Below are 25,730 nucleotides of genomic sequence, written 5' to 3'. Positions count from 1 at the left end.
CCCGAAAGATTGAATTGTCCCACATATTTGCACGGTTTGGTCCACTGGTTCTTCCCAGGGCAACATCTCCATCTCATTAAATTTACTGCATCCTTGCGGGGAACACATAACAGTTTTACTATAGTGTATTGCACAATATCCTAGCTAAGGGGAAGCGCTACTGCTGAGCCTCAGGCCATCAAGGGCTAACCTAATCAAACGTGTGCAACAGATCATGGCAGGCGAGTAAAATTTGAAGTGCAAACAATTTGTGCTAATTTCCCATTGTAACTCCCTTGGCCTTCACAAAGAAGGAAAAGAATGCTTGTAAATACGGAGGTATGAGAACTAGGCAAACTAAGCAAACTAAGCGAGCAAAGAAATTGGTCCATAGGCTCTGGACAACACAACCGTTTTGGCTCTGTCCCGTTTTCCTATTTGTAATACAGCATTTTTGTTGTGTGACGATGATCGGTCTTGGTTGCCCGACACTCATCTTGAATCAATATTTTGCTTTGCTTCATTATTCAGTCTCAGCGTTGCGTCCTAAGAGTACCCTTTAGAGGTTTCTAAAACAGAGGGCCTTGTTCACTTTTTTCACTTATGAATCAAATAATCTGATCCATTTGACAATATTAAGACCTAATTTAACCACATGGTGTTGCCAAATCACAGTGTCAGAGAGGGCAAATTAAGTGTTTTCAATATGGTCTTTTGAAAAAAAGTCCTGGCCAGGAGTGATAGAATGTAAGTTAGTACATACCCCAAGTACAATTTTGAGGTACTTTCCACGCATACCCATTATATGCTACTTTATACTTATACTACTGTACACTACATTTTTTTTAAAGCCACTATTGTACTTTTCTCCAGTACAGTCATTTGACAACAGTAGTTACTATTTACTCTGTAGATTCAGATTATTGATACAAAATCTTAATCAATTTATAAATTACTGTGTGTACTGCTACCTGGCAGTATATAAAGTAGATAAAATTAGTTCCACCTTTACCAGGTGCAATATTAATGATGCTTACATATAAATACTACGTCACTAATTACGAGTAAGATTTTGAATGCAGGACTTTTACTTGTAACAGAGTATTTCAATACTGTGGTATTGCTACTTTTATTTAAGTAAGTACTTCCTCTACCACTGCCTGCCAGACTATACACAGTAGAAAATTGCTTCAGTTCTTAAAAAAAGTATGATAAATACACCAGACACCCTCTGTTAGAAGTCTACTAGCTAAAACATAAACCTGATAAATCATCCATTACATCAAATATTTATACAAATTCATGCAACAGTTACTAAAAGACTCCCCAAAGGAAAATGGTCATGTTGGTGCCCATTCAACGAGGCATATAGCACCTACTGTAAAGGCAGTTAAAACGCCTGCTGCCCATATGAGAGCAACAGTTTAGATGTTGTTCACCTCCACGGAGAATTGAATGCCTTAAAAGGGATGTGGAGCCAAAGAGTGCAATTACGCCATTAGAGAGTAAATCACAAACACCAAGTTGCACAGTATATTATTTGTCTCCAGTTAGGATTGGAGTCTTGTATACTGTCATATCCTTGGGCACACAGCACAGCTGTGGCTTTTCAAAGCAAAATACATTTAATGAATTATTCATGTATAACATTTGGTTTAAATGAACTTTACTGCATGTCCTTTAAGATTCAGCAGACAAAATGAAACAGACCATCAAAACAAAGCATTGAAATTAGCTTAATCACTATCTTAATTTTCTCTAAAATAATTTATTCAAAAATGTAGAGAGTTTCTATTTTCTGCACAATTAGATGTGTATCTTTGTATGTTTGTACTGCCAATTGGTATTTTGGATGGTTTTCATATAAATGCCAAGAGAGAAGAGATATCTGTCAAATTGTTACTTTTCAGGTTCAATTATCATCTGTTTAAGATTATAACCGCTGCATAATTAAAACCACAGTGTATGAATTACTTTAACTTTTATCCTTAACTGTATAAAATCTGAAACAATTTACAATTTACGGTACAAATAAATGTTGACAATGCTATCACAATCATCCTGAACTACAACCAGCTGTTATTTTAAACTCTATAAACTGGCGTGGCACCCAAGCTAAATTATTTTTCCTTCAATAATCTGACAAATATTTACCTAAATTACATAATAACTATAGTTTCCAATCATTTAATAATCAGTCAAAAATAATCCTGTTACTTAGACTGTGCTCAATGAAACGTCCTCATGCTGTGGCTCTCTCAGCTGGCAGTTCCCCTCCTTGATGACAGACAGGTGAGGAAGACAAATGTACTGGCAGGTGTTGTACTAGAAGAATAACTAATACTATATGCGCCTGTGACAATTTACATGCATGATATTCCTTTCTATTTTGTTTCTGCTTCTTTACATGACCACTCTATCCAGTAATTAACACAACAATTCTGGTTAAAGGTCACATGAACATAAGCTGTTCACAAGCAGGGCCTCCAAGACAAAAAAAGTGTAAATGGTTTAATGAGATCTTATTGTTTTTTTCAGTTGTTTAAAAAATAAACAATAACAATAACAATAATATTAAAAGTGGATGGTCTGTGCAGCATTTAAGACGTTGTTTTGCTGTAAGTTGGAAAGTGTTTAACTATTCTGATTATCTTTAGATCACCATTTCCTCACGCCTGCTTTAAACTTTTCTTTTGAATACTTGAAACAATTAGAGGCAAATAAACAAATAACCTGGTTCGAATATGTGTTAAATTCTTATTTCAAGTTATTTAAATTATGCAACACCCTTTTAATTATTAGCATAAAAGGGTTGCTTTCTTTCTGTTGATTTTATGACAGGAAACATTTGTTTGGGGGAAACCCCAACTTCCTAAATGCATTCATGTTTGCATTCTCAACTCTAAATGCAAACATTAGTGAATGACTGTGTACCAAAAGGAATTATGACAACTTCAAGAGATTGGCTGTGAAGGGTTTCCTTTCAGCTTCAAAGTTGGCAACACCAGAATTCACAAAGTTCCTGGAACGGCTAGAATCAGAGGGTCTGCAACCATTTTGTGAGTATCACATTTTGTTTAAATGTCAAGCTTAATGAAATTTATGGAAAATAATTTGTATTTATTAGTATAGTAATTTGTATTATGTATTATTTAAACCATTTAGCTGTTTGTCCCCAACACAGCCCTGGAAAAGCAGCAGATAATAAATGAATGGACTAATGGAAAGTCAGATAAACCCAACAGATAGCAATATGAATTTCTTCATTTTTTCACATCATTTCAGCTGAGGGGTATGGTTTTGTTCATATTAAATATGTTGTTTGTACTCCATACCATGTTAACATTTAAGATAATAAAAGCAGTAAAACCCCATGTTGGAATTGCCTTCCAATGGGGAATGGGTTATAAACTGTACAACACATTCTAAATACACACTGAATTAACTTTTATTATATACTTTTATTTTAAACCCAGACAAATTTTTATGCCTACAAACATCTTTAAAATGTTTAAGCTGCCTTACATTCACTTAAAGTTTAATTTATGTCTTGTTAAAGTGTCTACTATATATTTTTGCATTACTACTTTATCCTAGTTAGGTGCACAGGAAATTTTGGCAACAGGCACACTTCATGTTTTAGACTTATAAGACAGAAATGTTTTCATATTTAAAAAAAAAAGACCTTGTAACTGCCATGTGTTAACCCACGTTTAAAGTCAACAGCTATCAGATACATGAACACTTTCCTAGAAGACTTCTCTCTTTAACTATTGATGAGAGCGTAAGTGGTCCACTTTCTCTGCTCACTCCTCTCCCTCTCTTCCTCCTTTACTTCCTGATTGTTATTTCAGCTGAAGACGAGCAGAGACGGCTCTTGGACTGGATGTTGTTCCCTCTACCAATATGGGTTTATGTATTATTAAACACAGCATGTGGTCTGCTACAGAAACCCATATTATGTGTAGTGTTTCGTGGTAAGGGGAATGCATAAAGGCGCGGCTAAAATTGCCGACCGCAATCCCACATTCATCACCCGTAAGGAGAACAGTCACCTCATTCTCAAAAACCTCAGCCTCAGAGGTCCACTCTGATTTATATATTTAGAGGATGAGTGGCCGTTGCGTAAACCAAAATACCAAAGAGCTTAAATGCTAACCTTTACACTAGCTTAATTTAAACAATAATAATTGTGAAATTCATGCGCATCATGGCATAATGAAATGAAACCCAGCTAAGGAATCAGTGGAGCCTAAGGAGCAACTTTTATACCCCCTTTGATAATTGAAGTGGTTAACCATTATCAAAAACAGCCCTTATCTCAATTTTCTTCTATTTCATTTCTCAGAAAGATGTTTTACAAGCTCTTTTGGGTATCTTTTCTCAACATCACAGCGTGTGTGTTTAGTTTGTATCTATATGGACCTTATCTGTGCAAATAAACCAAACCTAAGTCTAAAATGTAATATTTTAAGTGGATGTAAGATCTGGTTTCTCATGGATCACATCTCATCTTTTTATTATTACAGATGGACTCAAGCCCGCACTAACCGATATTACCTTTCATGGACTAAACTATGTGCCAAATCCATCCTCATCTCAAAGAAATTCTCCTCTGGAGAAGGGCTGGTTTACATTACAGTTAACAATATTGCAATTTAAACAAGACTTTTGGGAAGCACTCAAGATTCTTCAGGCGATAGACAAATTATCAAAGTGAGTTACAATATAGTTCTTACCTATGGCATTATATCTATGTGCCTCATTCCTGAGCGAGTAATTGTAATTGTATGTTTTGAGCAAAGAGAACTGTATTTTGCAAGCATGTCACATTTCATTTTGAACAGAAATTAACTCTCAGAAAAAATAATTTAGTTTGGGCAAAAAAAAAACTACAAAAAGAGACTTTTTGACTACTGGTGTTGGTGACATGTTGGTAACATGCTTGCAAAATGTAGTTTTCTTTTCTCAAAACATTTAATTACTCACTCAGGAATGATGCACATATGTAACGCCATACTTACCTTGCATTGTTGTGCTTGTGGGCTCTGCGAAGAGTGGAATAAGCAGGAGGTAGATGAGGTAGACGAAGGACAGGACATTGTACCTGAACAGGCAAGCTGCAGAAACAAAGACACAAATACAGTCTTTATTGCTTTGTGTCCATTACATAAAGTTCAACTGTAAATAAAGTGCAGTAGCTGGCAGTGGTAGAAGAGTCGTCATTGAGATCAACTAAACACAGATTTAAAAGAAACTCTTGTGGTGAGAACTCATTAAAATGTCCCTGGTGTATAAAAGCTGCTTGTAGTCATAAAAACCGGAACATTCCTCAAACCAAACTTTACACTCACAAGTCTCATTATCTGTTCATCTGGCCTGCATCCCCAAAAGAGCCTAAGCTTCATTCAGTCATTCAGGGAATTGTTCAGGTTTGTTTTCAAGTACAATAATCAAATGATAGTTACATTTAACAGCCAATTAAGACAATTAAAAGCAGTCAACTTTGCCTCTCCATGCTATATAACCGAGGGCCTCACAAAGTACAGCTTTATATTGTATATATTATATATTATATGTGTGCATAGTCCACTGTTTAAATCCAATGATAGGATCCTTCACAAACTATCGTCCAATTTCATTACTGCCACTGTGCTACTGTGTTTTTAAAAGATCTTGGAAAAACTAGTGTACAAAAGAATCCTGAGCCTAAACACATGTAATATTCTCTATGATCAACAGTATGGATTCTGTAAAAAAAAACACTCAACTTATATGTCACTTTTAGGATTTGCTGATAGAATATATAAAGCTTTGGATAATAATGAGTATGCAATTGGAATATTTTTTGATTTTCTGAAGGCATTTGACACCTTTAACCATGATATTTTGCTTTAAAAAATGTGTAAATATGGCTTCAATGCTAATGTTTAGAAGTGGCTCAACAATGATGTTCTTAACATAAATATATATAATGAAATACGGGGTACCTCAAGGATCCATGTTAGAACCTCCATTAATTCTTAGATTGTGAAATGTCACAACCAGTAGCTGACAATTATGCAGTGTTTGGTTGTAGTATTTTACTAAAATTACATTTGATAGTTTATGTTGATTGATTTTAACTTTGTGATATTTTCACTGTAATTTTTGCATTTCCTACATTCCCTTAATTTGTTAAATGTATTATTATTTCAGTGATGAATATTAAGGACATAAAGGCAATCAGTCAAATAAAAGACCAATTTGTGTAGTAAAAAAAAGACACTGTTTCTCAGATTTTTAAGACAAAAAATATTAGTCTGTTAATCTAATAATTCATTAGCAAATATTTTTGATAATTGATTTATTGTTTAAGCAAAACAACCTCTGATTCCAGCTTCTCAAATGTTAGAGTCAATTTTCTCAAACTTTGGCTGTGTGACCTTTTTCACTGTTTTCTGACATTTTATAGACAACTGACCAATTAACCAACCGTCTTTTGAGCTCATGATGAAAGTTAAAATAGTTAAGTACAAACATGACTTCCAAAACCATTAATTGATATATTGATTAGTAACACACTTCATTTCCCAGAGTCAGACTGACCACCATCTGCCCTGATTAGGGGCTTTACCAGTTAAACGGTTCAAATAACCTGCTGACTGAACATCAATTAACCCGTATAACCCACACTGTAGCAAACACTAATCCATTTCACCCCCTGAGCATAGGCATGAAGCACATTTTGAGTTTGGATACTTTGGTATTTTTCACGGCTGTATTGTCAGCTTAAATAATATCACATAACATTTATAACCCACAGTTTTTCAGGTTTTCCTTATAAATGCCAAAAATGCAATGAGCTGCCTTACGTTTCTTTGAAGATTTTTAGGTCAGGAGGTAGTGAGGGAAAGGAGGGAAGTACACAGTAACCTTATACAAAATGTGGACACACAGTCTTACCTCCCAAATTTATCTTAGCGGTTATATCAACAAGCACAAAGTTTACAACCAGGTCGGCTCTGTTAATTACAGTTTAAGTCCCAAAGATCATCCCGTCTAGGCAGCTACTGGTCTTGAACTATTGAAAAATTACACTTAACTGCTAAAAATTGTATTTTATTTACCTTTGCACACTCAATGGACCTATTCATTGACATGTAACTTGGTACTGACATTTCCCTTGCTAGAGCCCTTCAGTAAGTAAACTTCCTGGTTTTCTCTGTGCTCGGAGACAGCCCAGAGTGATAGAGAAATGGTTCTGATACAGCCTAATGAAAACCAACTAAAGTTGTCATCTTTAAGAAAACCACGTACATCTGTAGATTATGTTATTAAGTTTTAAGTATGCACAAATACTTTAAATGCCAGACAAAACAACATCTATCATTATTAGTTTAATGTTTTTGTTTTTTTCCTTTTCAAACAAACAAGTAGTAGGTGAGGTACTTTTTCAGCCTAAGCCTCAAGGGTAAATGACTCAATCTTACATTTTTGGTCTCACACTTTGCACCTTTTCTATCCACACCCACTTCATTTTAACTTTGTTAAATGTAGCATTAAATAGGCTCTAAAGCTGCCCATGTTGGTAGTCTGGAGCTATTAATTTGCTCAGAGTTACAAATCTAAAGAAGTCCTTTTGTATCTATGCAGATAATCTATCTGTTCTGTACTGTAACTGTGAATCCATTGCTAGCCTCCACACACTTGACCGCAGTATTCCTGACCATTTGCCCTCGTTATATGACTCACCATCTAAGGATTTTTACACAGCAGGGAATGAAAATAAGATGCTGTTGTTTTCAGACATCAGATTACTGCAAAAACTACCCGTTCACATCTGAGTCAGGCTTTTGTCTCTTCCAGTAATTCCAGTAAAAGCTATTATTACAACCACACGAAGCCTAAACACAAGAGAAGCAAGACAAAAGTAAAATCAAAGCCAAATCACTTCAGAGTTTGAGCTCAAAAACATGAATGTCATGATAGAAGAAAAGCACTGAGCACTGGGCCAAAGGTTTTTTTATAATTAGTACAATAAAAAAAATAAAAAGTACTAATAAAAAATTATTACAGTACCTCTTTGACTGGGCAATAACAGAGGAATTTAAACACCTCTGAAGAACATCATACAGATAATACTACATCAAGTAGATACCACTACTGTGCAGTGTATTTTCATCAGAAACTAAGTTGTTGATGGAAGTCACATCCACAATCCAAATGCTGGTTTAAACTAACAAAACTGCTTACCCTCTCAGGTGATGAGCAGCTGATTTCATTCAAGGCTGCAACTGCAAAGACTTTTTTATAATTAATCTACTGATTATTTTCTACTAGTGATTTGGTCTATACAATCAACAAATTGTGATTCTGTGTACCTAGAGTTCAGTCTGATGTCTTCATTGGCCCAATTTTGTCTGTTCAACAGTCACAAAACCCAAACATACTCAGTTGACTATGAAAGAAGAGAGAAAACTTGAAAATATATTTACATTTGATGAGCCTTCATTTTTTTTTTTTTTAACGTGAAAAACATGATTAAATCATTTAAAAAATGGTTGCCAATTAATATTCTAAGGAGCGTGTGCACCTTATAACTCGCACACTCTTTACTAAAGCACACACGCGCTTTGAGTCCCAGGCATGCTTTAAGTAAGTCGCATACATACTTTACTACAATGCATGCAAGCTTTGAATAATTTGCACGTGACGCTGTCCCACTGCCCCGCTGCTGCCAGCTCAGTTCCGGTTGTGCCCACTGTCTTCCTGGTTGGAGCTCCACTTCAGAGAGCGGCAAGGTGTGTTGTCTACTTGTTTGTTTAAATTATATATTACAAGTTAAGAACTTGTTATCTAGCTACTGTTTTACACTTTTACTCATTGGGTTAGGGTTAGCCTAGTCTCGCTTTGCCATAACATCCTCCACACGCTGCGGAAGAGGATCTAACTAGTCCACAAAGCAATCTGGGATGGGAGAAAAAAAAACATGCTCTGGTTAATTGGCATTTCTTAAAACCAATCACGATTGTCATGGGCAGCGCTACGCTTCGCACAGGGACGCTGCAAAATAGCCTTGGGAGGAACTTGCTTTCGTGAAACTTGTACATTGAAAACTCAGATTCGACATGATTTTGGCTAGCTGTCTCAATTTGCCATGCAGACATCTGAGGAACAGTTAGGTATAGTCCTCATAAAGTAAGTAGGAAACAAACATCGGGGAATGAACATGCATCCGGCGGAATATCCTGCTGCACAAGGGCAATCCTGGAAATGAAACGTCTTGGCTAAAGACTAAGGTTAGCCCTAACCCTTGACTCAAACTCCCGTACAAGACGTGAGCACTAAGAGCATGCATGCAGACATCTATGGTCAATGCATTTGGTTCGTTGCGGTATTCTCCGAAAAACCAGGAGGCGTGCAAACAAAATAATCTGTGAATAAGCCAGAAGTAGTAGAAAAGAAGAAAACAGGCTGCCTGGCAACAGTAGTAAACACATACATGATAAACACCGCCGACGTACCGCTAAAATTACATTTATCTACACTAAGTATTAACCCGACTGTCATTTATCTCCAAATCATAATTAATGTCTACCTCCAACATTGTTACTACTACTACATAATCTTTCTATAACGGACGTCTTTTAGCTTAGACAAAGCGATCTCATGTTTTTCCACATTCTTCAGCAAAATGTTCCTTTTCTATGCAGTGTGGTGCCTATCCTGACCAAATTTTTAAGACTGTTTGACTCCCTGTGGTCTGTACTGTATATGAAGAATCACACAGATGGTTTTTACAGGCAAACCTTCTCAACAAGTCTTCCCAGCCGACCATGTTGAACTGAAAGTGTAGCATGCGCCGAGTTCCAAAAATTCAGAGGTCGCGCGACCAAACTCTGCAAATTGCGGAGCCTTCGCACTGGACACAGCAGCCATGGTGATGTCAGGTTATGGCTCGTGCTGGGAAAACTGCGGCAGACTGCGGTGACGATAAACCTGGCTTTTCTTAAAGTGTGCGTGTGCTTTAGTAAAGCAACCTGTCCAAAAGTTGTTAGATCCTCTGTTAGCTGTGCCAAGAGATATCTCAATCATTCAAAATCTTACAGAGACGGAGAGCGCAGGTATATGTTAGGAGATAACAAACACAGACACAGACTAATTGTTGCTAGCTAAAATGCTATTCAACATTAGTAATTACACTAAAACCGCTAACGTATGAATGCTAACAGAGGGTGATGGCTTGTTAGATACAAGATGGCTCCATAGGAGGTACGCTTTGTGGATGCTCGCTTACCACCTTGTTTAAAATCAACTGAACTTTGTTAACATTAACTTAGCTAGCATTAGCTGGTAACGTTACTTGTCATACCAGAACCTACAGTCTATGACCAGAAAAAGTTGTTTGGGCAATAATAATTCACTTGTATTGACTTAAGCCACTGGGTGCTTTGTTTATTTTTAATTCAACTTTTTTGTTAGTAAGACGACGATTTTAATAACTAGTTAGCTAGCTACACTTACGTCAGAAGCTTTGATCCATTGATTGATTCCTTTGCCTGCTAGCTTGCTGCTTAGCTAGAAGCCTAGCCTGCTAGCCTACCAAACACAATGAAGCTACAAGTGTTATTTTTAGTGATTAGAGTTTAGGCGACCAACCTCTAAGTTCTTCTTATCAAACATTTACTCCCACAATTTTCTTCTTGATGTACGTCTTCGCCTGAATCTGGTATTAATGTTGTTGGGTTTCTTTTTTTACATCTTTTACCGCTTTTGTTTTTCTTTTCTTGTGTGCACAGCTGCTCCTGATTGGTTTACAGACTGAACTAACATAGTAAGATTAAATGAATCCCGTATCAACAGTTTTCAGCACTGACACAAGATATTATTTGCCTCTGTGTTTAGCACTGGATTTGTCAGAGTTTTTGTATTATTAGCTGCACATTTGACAGTTTTTTTCTAATTATTTTAAGCAAATGTTAAGCAATGGTAAAAATATAGTGAAAGTACAAAAATTAGTTTTTTCTCTACATGACCTTTGATTTGAACTTAACTAACTACACCTGAACTGAATTTCTACCACATTTTCAGGGGTAACTTATGTTTCTTCTTGCTTTACACACAATGTGTTTTTAACAGTTTTGTTGCTATGTTTTTTCGATATTAAAATTGTTTCTTATCACGAGAGACAAGTAGAATTTCATTTGTTTAAAAGTGTATTTTTAGACAACTTCTCCTCTGGAGCATCAAAGTGTCTGCCTCAAGATTTGGGATGCAGCAACACTTCATCTATAGCGCAATGTTTATTGCCTGCACATTTATTTTGTCTTTCCAATCCAAATAAAAACCTAAATCATAATGATTCCAGGGATGCTCCCAGCATCTGCATGTCACCTCCCACCTCTGCTTGCCTCAGTGTTCAGTGCTTTACTCTGCCGCAACCTGCCCACCTTATCACATGTGACCTGCAGCCCTGTCTGTACATTCACACCACAAGTGCATGCTTATAATCATGTTCACACTCCAAACTTTGCCAGTAAACACATAAACAGCGACCTGTTTATTCAGCTAAACTGTAGCTGTGTGCAAATGTGTGTGTGTGTGTGTGTGTGTGTGTGTGTGTGTGGTGGTAAAGAAGACTGTGTACACATGGGCCCAGCAGTTCTGTGCTTTTCAATAGAGGTGCTGTCAGATGGCCAACAGGAAACACAGACTATGTAACGTCAGCAGACGGGTCTTTCACTAGAACGTGAGAAAAGAGACGGTGTGCATATATTACACTACAGTATATATATATATATATATACACACAGTAAGAGTAATGTAACATCTGCTGTATTACACTGTTTCCTCTGTTTATTCACCGAAGAGAGGGCAAAAAAATTAAAATTTTAAAAATCACATCTGGCCCCAAAAACACATGACATGAAAGCCTGACCAAAACAAGAGAAAGAAAATAAATGACACCTTATATTATCTTCCAGCCACAAAAGCTGGTGGTTGATGGTTATGGATTTACACCAGATCGATTCAGTTTTAATTAAGATGAGATCTTTGACTGTCAAACAGAAACACTGAAGGAAAATAAGCTGATGCTGGTGGCAGTAATACCTTCTCTCATCCCTCTCACGCTGTCTGTTCCTGTATACATCCCCTTCTTTCCACTTTACATTTCCTTCATCCTGTCAGTTACTGTGTAGAATTGCAGTGAATAACAAGTGCTCATTTGCACTTTGAAAAAACATGAAATATTAAAAGGTATGTTTACGATAAAAGGGAAAGGCAATTCTTCCCTCCCTCACAACCGCATTATTAATTCATACTGTTAAAACGACTTTCCACGAATTAATGGAGACAATGCATGGCTTCACAATTGCTTTTGGAAATAAAGGGGCCGTCGGGCTGTCAAGTGATGCATTATGGTGGTACTGAGTGGGTCTTATCTATAGAAAGCATGCTGTTAGTTTTAAAAGTACCTCAGCCACATATGTCTTACACAGACACCACAGTCTAATAATGTTTTACTTGTGGCCTACCACAGAATTACAGCTTAAAACAAAGCAAACTGCATTTAATGAATGCCTCGAGCTTCCTCTCCACAAACTCTCAATCAGCATTCAAGTGTGTGCCTTCTTCTTCTGTGAAACTAGACTATCCCAGTCTATTAAAAGCTGCTAAAAGTCAATCCTAAATTTAAATAAGCTGCCAAGTTTGACTGTGAGTAATCTTTTAAATCAGCTTAGCAAAAAAAAGTAGATCAAGCATTCACAAACAAAGCAAATATAACTTCACCTGTGTAGAGTGCTTTTCAAAGTAACAAATTTTGTAAACAAAACAAGAAGCAGTGCTGACTACAACTCAGAAAATTGTTATTACTGTTAACTAACATTTGAATTGCTTTGGCACTGTTACAGCTACATGTCTTGTGTTGTTTAACACTGGCATGTCCAGTCAGCAGTAATAACAAGACAGATGATTTATTATTAGGCAATAAGATAAACTCAGAAACCACACTAGAAACTACATTAATTCATTTCTAATTAATTAAATAATTTCTAAAAAATATACATAACAAAGTTTAACTGCAATTTGATTTGCCGTTTGAGCCACATAGGTAGTAACCTACAACAAAAGGAGTATTTTCTGTTTTTATTCTTAGTAAAATGTCCTAAAACAGTAGATATAGAAACTATTGATCAATTTAGCATTTCTAACTTTAAAAATTGAAAAGATGCACTTTATTTTACAGTTTTTTTTAATAAAAAATGTCTAAACATATAAACTGAGACCAAAGCACTGTGTGTAGAGGCTCCAAAAGTTTGTTTCTGATTGGATGCTCTGTTGTAGGCTGTGTTTCCTTTCCTAAATCCAATGAAAGGTGACAGCCAGGTGTAGAACAGTGCTGGTACACCGTTGTTCTGGTTTGTAATTTATATATATCATATAATATAGCTGGTGTGTGACTCTGTGCAATCTATTGCTTTAGTTTGGACTCTGTTTAAGAGCACACAGACCTCAGCAGGGATGAGAAATGAACTGCGACCTCCAGCATCATAGGTCAATCACAAATCATCATAAACATCTACTACATGTTCACACAATAATTGGTTTGATTTCTGGTCTTAAGATTCTGCATATTAAAATAGGCTACTTCATTTTTGTACTCACATTTTTAATTCATTCAGTCACAGATTTTCACGTGTGTAAAAAAGTAGGACATTTTCCCAATAAGTGTCACAACCATAGCCTAAAAACTACAGCCTTCCTTAAATGTTACATTTAGTATGTAATGTAATTGTATTTAAACAGGGACAATGCACAATTAAACATTAACCTTGTATAAAGGAGCGATACATTGCACCAGGCTGTATTAACTGATTTGTAGAATAATATAAGATTAAGTATTAGATCAACTATAAATTGACCAATCACCCAACCCCACCTGGAGCACACACAGCACTGTAGGCCAATTAAGATGCGTACAAATTACGGATTACAGAAATAACTCACCAGCTGCAAGACACACTGGAAGCAGTAACCTGAAGATCAGACCGCACACCACCTCGGATGCCATGGCTCCGGCTAGCCTGTGTTGAATCCAGATAAAAGTAGCCGAGGATTGTCACTTTAAGGTTTCTCTTGCATCCCAAACTCCTGCGCTCTGTCAAATCCTGGCTGACATCAAACTGATGCGCTCTTCCAAACGGCAATCAGCTCTCCCTGATGACACCTGGACTCCGGTGGTAATTCCACAGTGGAAGATTGCGCATTTAGCAAGGTTCTCCACAGCAGGCATGTTACCCGTAAGTAATGTCACCATGATAGTTTAGTTGCTCGGATCCATTGAAGGCATGTTGACGCTGCACAAACTGGGCAGCGGACTCAGGTGCGCAAACAGCTGCGCTGGCAAAGCACGTAGAAATGCCGGAGAAAGGAGCCAACAAGTCCAATTAACCTCCTTTTCTTTTTAACTTCTTACAAGAAAACCAAATTAACGAGAAACGTTCACAATATTTAAAAGTCGAATAACACTTCTTTACTGTGAAGCGTGACAGGAACACTCAGAACAACCGAATGATGTATCCTTGCCTTTTCTGTCCCCTTGGTGAAATTTGACTTTCTTACTTCTGGTGTGGACCGTGTTCGCCAACTGGAGGCTACAGGACGAACCTGTGATTGACACCTGACTCAGCCAACCAGATGTCTACGTCTGGTAGATCTCAGCCCACTGTGATAATTGGAAGCAAGAGGTGGGACGCGGAGATGGAGGAAAATAGGCTACCACGAGTATTAAAAGATAACGTGTCTCAAACACACAACTTCTTTTAAATTACAAAAGTGTTATCATAGTTTAGTATTCAATCTGCATCTTCAAGTCTATAAACACTGAATACGCACGACCACTTCCAGAGCGGTTTTATAAATGTCTTTGTCTTTGAGAGTTTCACTGATCATTGCATCCCTCCAGGTCTTATGTCCAGTAGTTCATAAGTGAGAAACAGCGACGCCTACTGGTTTGAAACCAGTCCGCACAAATCAGCACATCCACTTCAATCTGATCCTTGTTACCACAAAACAAGCCTGTCAGATTTCTCCTTGCAGGCAGGAAAAAAGATGTTAACCAAAGATGTTTTCAGTTCTTGAAATAATCAAGAACATTTAAGCAAAAAACTTCTCTGATTACATTTAATCCAGTTGTCTGTTGAGAAAACTGACATGTATCACGACTGAAACCTCAACCCCAACAGATCCGTATGTGCATTTCCAAATGTTAGGAAAATGTCGGTCAATTTGCATCATTGTGATGTTAGTTGTCAGTGGGTTGACATGCCGAGGTTTAGTTCCTGTGATAGCTGCTGAACATTCTTTGAGCAACTAATTGAATCTCTTACAGCTGTACACTTACCAAAGCTAACATGTCTTTAGGATAATTGATTGATTATATGCATGGTGCCAAATGGATGAATTCTAATGACTTTTGTGATGCCCTGATTTGTTTTTGAGCCACCAGAAGATCAAACCTTTCACTTATCCAATGAAATATCCCTACATTTGTTTGAGAGACAGTCATGGTCCCAAATGATGAATCCTAATTACTTTGGTAATCCCCCGACTTTTCTTGAGTCATTAATGAGTCAAATATACTGTATGTTTTTGAAGTGCATGGTGAAATGCCATCAAGAAAGATGCCTAAAGCAGCTCTACTGTATTCTGAGAACCTGTGTTGACTCACAAAAGATTTACGTGAGCTTAATTTTAAAGTAATGGAAAGAAGTATGTGCCAACATGCACAGACATTTTCCAGAGTCCAAATATTATTTTTTTCTCATTGCTAAAGTCAATTTTCACTAAAACTCTTCATTGGCATAACAACATACAGTATATATGTTTAATGCTTGTTTCTGTCTATTGGAACACAATATATTCTTCCCACTTACAAAATGATCTCAATTAAAGACTAAATAGATCATGTCTTTGAAAGACCCGATTGCTGTAAAGAGAAAGGAGTAACCACTAAAATTAATTTGAAAATACTGTAGCGAAAGGAATATATAAATATTGAATTTACTTTAACTGGTTCCCCCTTATTTCCCATATATCAAAAACACATAAAACTCTACCTAAGGTTATTAATCACAGCTAATAGAAGTAACTGCATCCAACAACAAACCAAGGAGAGCTGACCTCATGTTTACTCATGTGTATACTATACTATACTGTGTTTTAACTGGAGCATTGACATTTGATTAAAACCAATCAATCATGCATGCTTTGACTTGTTTAAGGACAATATTGACAAGGAAATGATCCACCCTGTTTCCTTTGTGTCCTCCAAAGTGCATTAGGCAGAAGGAAAAAGCAAGGTATGAGGGGCGTGGTCAGGCCTGAGCCAAATGACCCTCATCTACCTCCGCGTAGAAGCAACAGGGCACTTAAAGCAGCAACATTTATGCTCCATGGGGTGTAATGAATCACCGTTTGGCCTAATCACCAAAAATGGATTCAGTTTATGAAAATAAGAAACATAAACAACTAAATGCTTCTGAGGGAAAAGCTGACTTTGAGGGATCATCAACATGGTAGCTGCCAACCTCTTTGCCCTGAAGCCTAACTTATTCCTGGAAATCCAGACTGCCTGGATGCTCAGCTGCAGCGGTCACATGGGAGCAGTCAGCGAGTCACCCATGAGGCCCTGAACTGCAGCCAGCCATGATCAATAACCAACCTCAAAACATTGCAGCCCTTGATTTGTTTCTGCTGTTTGAAGTCCGGACCTGCTTATCTAATTCCTTAGATGGATGGGAATCATAAGTAACATTTGTCTTTGATCCATTATTCATTCGATTCTTGAGAGGGAGTTATTGATAAATCGGCCAAAAGGACACAACCGTTTTACACAGTACGCAGTGAAGGTTTAGGTCACCTCAAAGAACTACTCACACCTCAATCAAACCTCGTCACGTAACCCACGCTCCGGAAACAAAGCCCTCCTCCCCCCAGGACCAGGCTCCGCACCATGGGGGAACAGGCCTTCTGCTCAGCCAAAGTCACATTTCTTACCTACTCATACAGTTTTCAACCCGTTTTTAATCGTGCTTCACTCTGTAGAACTTTAGGTTGGATTTTTACAATGAAACGTGCTCTGCAAATAAAATGCATTATTATTTTCATATTATTACCGTTCCTGACTGAATGCCCCACATTATAACAGCAACAAGAATTAGTTGTGTTGCTTTATAATGGATCCTTGTTCTGTTAAGGCCTTGAGCCATGAGCACGGTCTTGGCGATTCTTGGAAAACTAAGGGGTTGATATATCAGAACAAGAATCTTCCTCCATCTTTGGGCCAGTAGATTAGTTATTACCCAGCACACAAAGCCATATACTTAAATAAATGATTTTCCCAGTGTGGTATGGAAGAAGTTGACTTGGCCTGCACAGAGCCATGACCTCAGTCTCATTCAATGTTAACGCTGACTGCAAATCAGATATTTTCACCCAACATCAGTGCTGTACCTCACTAATTCTCTGATGGGAGTAAATTATTTTAGCCATTAGGTTCCAAAATCCAGTGGAAAGCCTGAAACCAGAAGAATGGATTATGTTCACAATCACATGGGTTTAATGTCCGGATGTATACATACTTTTGGGCATATGGTGCACATCTTTGGATTACCGTGTATGGCGGAGATGATGCAGGCCTGATAAAAACAGAGGCATTATTTGCACAAACAGGGCCAAAATTACTTCTTATATTTGTAAGATACCATAGAAAAGATATTATACAGAACACATGCCCTACACTTCCCCTTCAAAATGGGATATCTGAAAAGTGTGTCATCAGGTCTCAATAACACATTGATATGCATAAGTGAAACCATTATGGTCCTATGATAAAATGACAACAGCGCATTTATAGATTGGCTTATATTTTTTTTTGTTCACGTGAACCTCGTAAAAATCTTTGTTAATGCTGTATGTGTTGTAATATCCCACACTGCCAGTCTGCAGCAGCTTTTGCCAAAAGGAAAACTGAAGTACAAATGAGATTAACGTCCAGATTGCTTCATTATTGATCCGCGAGTGAAATCCAAACTGTGTGTGTGTTCAATATTTACATGGATGCACTTTCCATGCACTCTAAAGGTGCCTCTGTTTAAGTGGGCTTTTTAGTGTCTTTTTGTGGTGGCTGTGGGCAGATCGTCTCTTTTGGAATTTAGACAAATATACTGAATATCCCTGTATGAAAACCTTGCAACTCCAGTTTGGATTGACGTTCATGTTTTAACTGCACACATGAGGGGACCTCCTGTTGATTTATTCTGTGATCATTTCCCTCATGTATTAAAAATCATGTTAACTATATGGATTAAACATTAAAATATGGGGTAATCAGTCTGCAAACCAGGCAATTTTTATGAATTGTTTCAAACATGACAAATTCTACAATTTTTTCAGCCTTTATGTCAACAAAAAAAAAACAACTAAGAATCTACAGCCATGCCCGTGGCTCTCCGAGGCTGTACACAAGCACAGTGGCACTTACTAAAATCCCTAAATGCTAACATTGGGAGGGAAAAAAATATAATCTTGACCTGATGATGCTAATAAATTAAAAGTCAGGGGATCACCAAATATATTACAATTTATCCTTAGGGGCATGTGAATGCATGTACTACATTCATTACTATTCATCCAATAGTTGATAGATAGAGAGAGATAGACATATTTCAGTCTGGACCAAAGTGGTGGACGGACCAACATTGCCAACCCCAGAGGCATGATGCCAGCATGGCTGAAAATGTATAAAATGGGGTTCTTCCTTTATGTAGGGATCAAAGATAAATTACAGTCAATCATGAAGTTCTATATCAAATTTCTTGGAAATACATTCAATTCCTCTTAACATATCTCACTTAATATCACCAAAGTCATTGGGATGCATCCTTTGGGAATCATGAAAGTTTTTGCAAAGTTGAATGGCTATAAGTTTAGTAGTTGTTGAGATACTTTAGTATGGACCCACCCACCCGCCCACCAGCTGCTAGCTTAGTAGCTCGAGCTTCAGTCTTTACTTGGTATTCATTTCAATCACCAATAGCAGATATGACTTCTGACTTTTAGAAAGGCAAGACAAATGGACAGAGCTGAAATTATGTATCTGCAACGACTGCATGCCTGTCTGGATGAAAAAAAAAAAAATTCAAAGCAGTTTTATATTGCGAAATGTAGAAGGATAATGGCCTTCATTAACTGATGATTGAAGGTCTGTTTAGTAGCGTCATCAAGGCGTGTATTACAGCAGCATTAGCATGCAGGAAGATGCTCATGTTAATGCACATAAACAGGATGTCAGCCTCATCATGAATAACTTATTGTATGTTGACAGACGTCTTGTATTACCGCTAGGTTGTTTGTAACATCACATTACATCCTGAAAGAGTTACAGCCCTCAGATTTGAGGAGCAGCCTTATAGCTGTGAGGCAATATATTATTGATGTTTGTGACTGAAGAAGTCCCAAATCAGGCAAGAGTTTGGCTTTTAACACAGCAGAGCTGACCTAAGAGGTCAAAGGTCATTTGAACTTCATTCCTCTGGTCCTGCAGGAGACAACAGTCTCTGTGTTTCACAACCCAACGAGAAGGGGTAGGCAACGTCTTCAGAGAAAACACACAGTAACCTAATGAGGAAGAACATTGAGTCTTTCTGTTTATAAGATTCAGTCAGAGGTTAATGACTTTTCAGCAAGGCATTATAGCCGTTTACTTTATTATCTTAACATTTCATCAAGCGGTAGGGTTAGATTTATTTAGTAAAGGTTTCAGAAGCTTTAAATGCAGACTAATAAATTATTTGAGGTAAGCAACTCCTTCTGGGAACACTCCACCTCCTTGTCCTCACTGTCACATATATCTTCATCTTCTGATGTTCAGAGTCATAATTCAGTATTCGCTCTGTGATAAAGTGCTGTTTATATTTTCATGGTACCTATATCACCTCGACTGTTAATGCTGAGAAACGCTGTGTTATTTCCTACATTTCTCAAAATTGCCTTCAACATTACCCTGAATATACTGTTGGGATGTCAGCTGCGGGTCATATGTAATGTTGGAAAGAGCAATAGCAAAGTAATGGCATAAAAGCCAGTGGTTAATTCCTGTACTTAGTAGAAAAGGGTAATTACACAGTATGACAAATGTTTAATTGCAAATGAATGTCCTGCTTTCAAGCACTGAAAGCAGCCTATTTGTTCTCACTATCCAGAATGCCCCCTTCAGAATGGTGTATTATTACATGTTTTAGTTTTATACTACAGAATTAATTATTATTATTATAATTAATATAATTATGTGTAAGCAGCATTTTAACAATGCAATATTTTTAACTTCTTTTTTATGAACTGTTGAATGTCGAATAAATGTAGTGTAGAATAAGTACAATATTTTTATTTCATTCTATATTCTATTCAATATCTCCCCCAAATAATGATTGATGGGTGTCTCAATAGATAAGCACTTTTATTCTGAGGGACTGACACCAAATTCTTCACCAAGCTTTTTAAGTTCAGGTTGCTGGAAGATGTTCTGACACACACTTCATTGTTGCCGGTGCAGACATACTTTATGTTAGACCAGTAGTGTAAACAATTAAAATATAACAACAAAATTGGCCTAAAAATACACTGAAACTGTAACATATAATTGAAAACACGTTTAATTGGCATTTTCCCCTGAAGGCAGGTGTTTTTTGGAGCTCATCTTCTCCAGTATACACTTACATCAACACACGAACATCATTTCCTCTTACTGCTCAGCAACTTTTACATGAGCTGATCAGCATCATCATCATCATCATCATCATCATCATCCCAATCTCAAGATGGATCACACAACAAATAACAACTGGTGAGTGATTTCTCTTTGTTCCTGTGAGGGTTCATTAGGTGCCTAATGCACATCTAATCTGATTCTAGTTTTAATCATTAAAAGTATAAACAATAGTGCTTCCTACTCACACAACAAGACCTCTATTGAAGTTGAGCTTCATCCTGTGATACAATAACCTTGTTAAGAGCTGTGTATTATCGTTAAAAACCCAACCAATCATCAGGTCCTGCATTAGGTGTAATGTGATTGTAGTTGGGAACTGATAATATCATTTAAAAGTTTCCTGCTGACCCTGCAAAAACTGCTCTGCTCTAACACCTTTTTTCTTTAGAAGACATTCATTTATTGATCACTACGGTAAAAAGTAACACAATGAACTGTAAGAACATAAGCACAAACTGAAATATAAAAAGCAGAAATAATAAAAATACTTGAATCAATGCAAATTTTAAAAAACAATGGGTTATTGTTTATTTACTGGTAGAAAAATGTTGGATTTCAAATGTATGGGTTGCAAAAACTGTGTCTTTACGAATATGGGCTATGTAGTAGGTGGAAAGCTGTTACTTGAATATCTATACCGACACAGTGCTGTGAAAAAAACATTTGCCCCTTTATGTTTTCTAAAAATTGCTTTGTGTGTATTTACCAAAGGACCAAAGTAGGATATTCAAGGTTTCCAAAGCTTTTTTCAGAGTTGATGCATTAACATAGACAGTAGGCAGTATTGCCAATGTGAAAAATGTATGTTATTGTTAGACATTAATGTAAGACTGGGACTAATTCAGAATCAGCTCTAATTGCCAAATAGGTGTGATTACATAGGGTTTTGACTCCAGCTTTTTGTCGCTCTCAAAGTGTAGAAATAAACCAAGGACAACAAAGCTGAACAAGGGGAACATAAACATTTGGAATTTTAAAGATATAAGTTTGTAGATTGCAAGTGTAGATCTACATATGCTTACACATATGTAAACAAGCAGCTATATGAGGAATGTAAACAGTAAGACAATAGGGCAATGCAAAAGTGCAAATGGTGCTGGAATAAATTATAACTATTATTATAATAAACAGGTTGCTTAAAGATAACTGATGTAGGGGAATATGACAGTATATACCTATAATGTATGTTTGACAGATATTAACATGTTTAATGATGTTTAGGGTGAATGCTTGGTGTTACAGGAATGCAGCACTATGACACTATGAACTGGTGTGACATGTTCGTGACATCCTGTGGGAAGAAACTGTTCCTGCGTCTGGCTGTTTTGATGAACAGTGTTCTGTAGTGCCTGTTGACAATAGAACATTCTAGCAGTCGGAAACTTATTTATTTATCTATTAGGATAAACATATATCTATAAAGAACAACAAACAATGTTCTTAATTTTATACTTTTCTCAACTAAAGTGAAAAATGCATTAAACAATCTGAATTGCTCAAAACACTGTCTACACTTCATTTGATGTCTTTTGTTACTTTATTAATTCAACTTTTAGATGAGTTGTATACTGCTCCTGCTTAAGTCTGTAGCTGAAAACTGTTTCCTGTGTAAGAAAACCTTTTTTGTCTATTGATTTTCTCCTTTTCTCTTAGTGGTGGAAAGTAACTAAGCACATTTACTCAATTACTGTACTTATTATTATTATTATTATTATTATTATTATTATTATTATTATAGATAAAGATAAGACCAGCCCCAATAGTATATACAGTCAACAAAAATAGCCCCACACCAGCTGTGAAAACTTTAAAGTAATGTACACATTAATGTTTCAATAATTATAATTAAATGATAGAAATTTAATTGTAAAAGACAATTCTGCATAGTATAAAAGTATAGTAATAGTATATAATAAGATGTATAGTAATTTTACTTTGTGTACTACTTTGATCGTAATGCTTTATTTTGTATTGCTTGTTCTACTGTTATTTGAACTTATTCCAATAAATAAATAAATAAAAAAATTTAACAATTTTGATCTTGTGATTTTGTTTTGTTAAAGGTGCTATTTTAAATGAACGTATTTTTATTATTATTATTATTTTATTCCGTTTTTAGAACTATAAAAACAACAACTCTGCCCTCATAACGAAACTCAACTTCATACATATTTACAGTTTAATTATATGGGCTATTGTGTTCAGTTTCGGTGATAGTTTAATGGAGGTTGTGATGAGAACAGATGCCGACAGGGGGCGCTGTCTACGTGTGTACGTCACACGAAGGAGGGGATCCAACATGGCGTCTTCAATAAGTGTACAGCTACTGTTTTGTTTAGCATCATTTCCTTTGCAAATCACCTCGTCCCGACTTTTATCCGAGCCTTGTTACAAACCAATCAAAGACGACAGACCAGACTCTGTCAAGTAAGTGATGGAAAATGTACATTTTGTTCCGACAATGACACAATTTAATGATTTGGACTTGTTGTTTATATCCTGAGACTAACGTTACCTCCTGAGTGAATACGTTAGATTTGAAATTTTTAAGAACTAGCCCACCATAATATATTACTTTGTATATTGAATCGCTATTTGTATTTCTTACAAGATTGCACGTACATAAGTATGTTGCAGTTTTAACAGGCTTATATTTAGTAGCAAATTTATAACGGTCAGTAACTAAGGTAACTATTTACTAGTAAGTAGCCTGGGCTACTTATTTTTACGCTATTTCTACCCACTTTTTGCTCTTTTTGTGACATTAAGTTTAACTTGAGTTGACGTAAATAAAGTCAATCTTTTATGGAAATGTTACATTGAAACATGACTTTTCTGTGAAAATAATTTCTATAATAAAAATAATTTCTATACATTAGGCTATTATAGATATGGGCTACTGTATGTTTCTATATTTACCACAATATTATCATGGTTCTTCTTTGTTCTGATAATAGTTTGACTTATTTCAGGACAGGGGCCCGCCCCCATGAGTATGTAAAGGTGTCAGACCTTCCTCCGTCCTGGGACTGGAGGAATATCAAGGGGAAGAATTATGTGAGCGTCACACGGAACCAGCACATCCCCCAGTACTGTGGGTCCTGCTGGGCCATGGGCGCTACCAGTGCACTAGCTGGTAACAAGATGAGAATGTTGTGACGATAGAAGATGTATCTGTTTTATAAAAAAGAATAACTGTACAACTTATTTAGATAATTTGGAAATTATGTTGTAGGATTACTTGATGTAAAAATTGTTGAAAAATTAAAAATGTTTGTGTTACATCAGCTGGTTGCCAGGCAACTGTCGATCTTATCTAACTCTCAGCAAGAAAGCGAATACGCATTTTTTCCCATAAGGTCAGACTTTTCCTTTATGTTAAAAGGAGGAAAGATTTAGAGCTATCCGCATAAATGCTACAAGCATAACCACATTCGGACACTTAATTTAAATAAATGTTCTCACAGAACAATTAATGAGTAATGCCTATTGCCCCGAAAGCCTTAAAATTCCACCCGGACAGATGACCTGCTCCACAATTCAATTTTAAGATGGAAATAACTCATTCTAAGAAAAGAAAAACTTTGTGCAAAAACTGCAGGTTCTTCTCTTGAGATCCATTATCACACATTTCTATGGAAACTATTCCTTCAAATAATAATGGTATAAAGTTGTACTCGCTTAGAATTACGGTAACGATCACTAAACACTCTCTTCCACTCTTCCCAATTTTACAACCCACCTCCCTTGGCCTATAATAACTCACTTGTCGGCTACGGCTGCTGAACAGGATACACGTTGTAAACGGCTCTGGCCCGCTTGCCTGCTCCTACGGTAACGTTAGCAGGGTAAGCATGGCGGCGGTAGCCAGGACCAGTTGGGATCACTTTATTGGCTGTGTCTCAATTCGTTTTTTCGAGTAACCAACTCGGGTACTCTACTGTATATAATTCATTGTGAGTACACAAATGTTGAAATGACAAAATGACGGTCACTTGTAGCCATGATAAATTAGCCTGAAGCTAAAGCTTAGCTACCGAATCAGGAGGAAATTAGCCAACTTGGCTTCCTTTTGTGCTCTCTCTCTGTGCTGTCTCCATCTTTCAAATACATCTCCAATATTTACCCAGAATATCTAACGTCTTTGGTCACACAACGGTTAAAAACATTCCAGGGTTTTTTCGGTGGGTATGTCTCTCCGATGATCCTGTTTGTTACTTTGCCGCTTTCTTTGCTGTACTTGCCAACGTTTTACAGGTATATCTGGCAACCTGACCTGGCTGTCAAACTGGCAGTTGATAGCAACACACAGGCCAAAACACAAACAGAAATTCCGTCACAGAACGGAAATTTCAATAAGGATAAAATACTGGCACTAGGATTGTTGTAAGAAAAGATAGTATTTCAACGTGTTTCCTTAATATCTGATGACGCATTGGGGTCAACTTTGGATTCATTACTTATTGGACCTAGAACCAGATGTTAAGCTCCCTAGAGTTGATGACCCACCCACAAATTCCTAGAAAACTATTGAAGAAATTACCTCAGTGTCAATGTTAGCTACCAGTGCCAATGGTAGCTAAGATGCTGACTGTACATGAAAGCAGGATTTGTAATATGTAAAAGTGTGAATTGTATTTCTTGATTGTTCACTCCAATCTCTCAGTGCTTTCTCCTTCAGACTTGGGCCCAAAGGACAGCATTGTTAATGTTTTAGGGTTTAAAACAAAGTAATGCAGTTAAAGAGCAGTTTTCAATTTAAAGCAAATACTCAAGGCCTTAAAGTCTGTTGTGAGTGGAGCAAAGCCAGGCTGAACAGTTGGAGAAGAGCTTTGAGTCTCCAACATTTTTGGTTTCTAGAGACAGACGTACCCATTCATGATCACAATGGATTCATAAGTCTGACAACTTAAATGCCATTCCCTTTATTATGCTG

General features: G+C 36.8%; 2 protein-coding genes across 7 annotated transcripts in view; one reads left to right on the top strand and one right to left on the bottom strand.

Annotated features, from left to right (window-relative positions):
- LOC117954261 (piezo-type mechanosensitive ion channel component 2) overlaps positions 1 to 14,598 on the bottom strand; it is a 75,503-nt gene extending 60,905 nt beyond the window's left edge. For 3 of the 6 annotated variants that reach the window (XM_034887895.1, XM_034887896.1, XM_034887897.1), the window contains exons 1-2: positions 13,972 to 14,598; positions 5,004 to 5,099 (exon numbers count right to left, since the gene is read on the bottom strand). In XM_034887895.1, the coding sequence (XP_034743786.1) occupies positions 5,004 to 5,099; positions 13,972 to 14,035 (160 nt within the window). In that variant the 5' untranslated portion in view covers positions 14,036 to 14,598. The remainder of the gene's footprint in view (positions 1 to 5,003; positions 5,100 to 13,971) is intronic. The other 3 variants (XM_034887894.1, XM_034887899.1, XM_034887898.1) reach the window with 1 other exon arrangement.
- An 8,441-nt stretch (positions 14,599 to 23,039) lies between these two features.
- Positions 23,040 to 23,966, top strand: LOC117954365 (cathepsin Z). Its single transcript, XM_034888121.1, has 2 exons — positions 23,040 to 23,221; positions 23,767 to 23,966. The coding sequence occupies exons 1-2, from the start codon at positions 23,094 to 23,096 to the stop codon at positions 23,951 to 23,953; spliced, it is 315 nt and encodes a 104-aa protein (XP_034744012.1). The 5' UTR covers positions 23,040 to 23,093; the 3' UTR covers positions 23,954 to 23,966.
- The last annotated feature ends 1,764 nt before the right edge of the window (positions 23,967 to 25,730 follow it).

The sequence above is a fragment of the Etheostoma cragini genome, chromosome 12, assembly GCF_013103735.1.
Source record: "Etheostoma cragini isolate CJK2018 chromosome 12, CSU_Ecrag_1.0, whole genome shotgun sequence".
In the NCBI taxonomy this organism is placed as follows: Eukaryota; Metazoa; Chordata; class Actinopteri; order Perciformes; family Percidae; genus Etheostoma; species Etheostoma cragini.
Note: the sequence above shows the minus strand (reverse complement) of the source record. Positions and strands in the feature narration are given on the sequence as shown.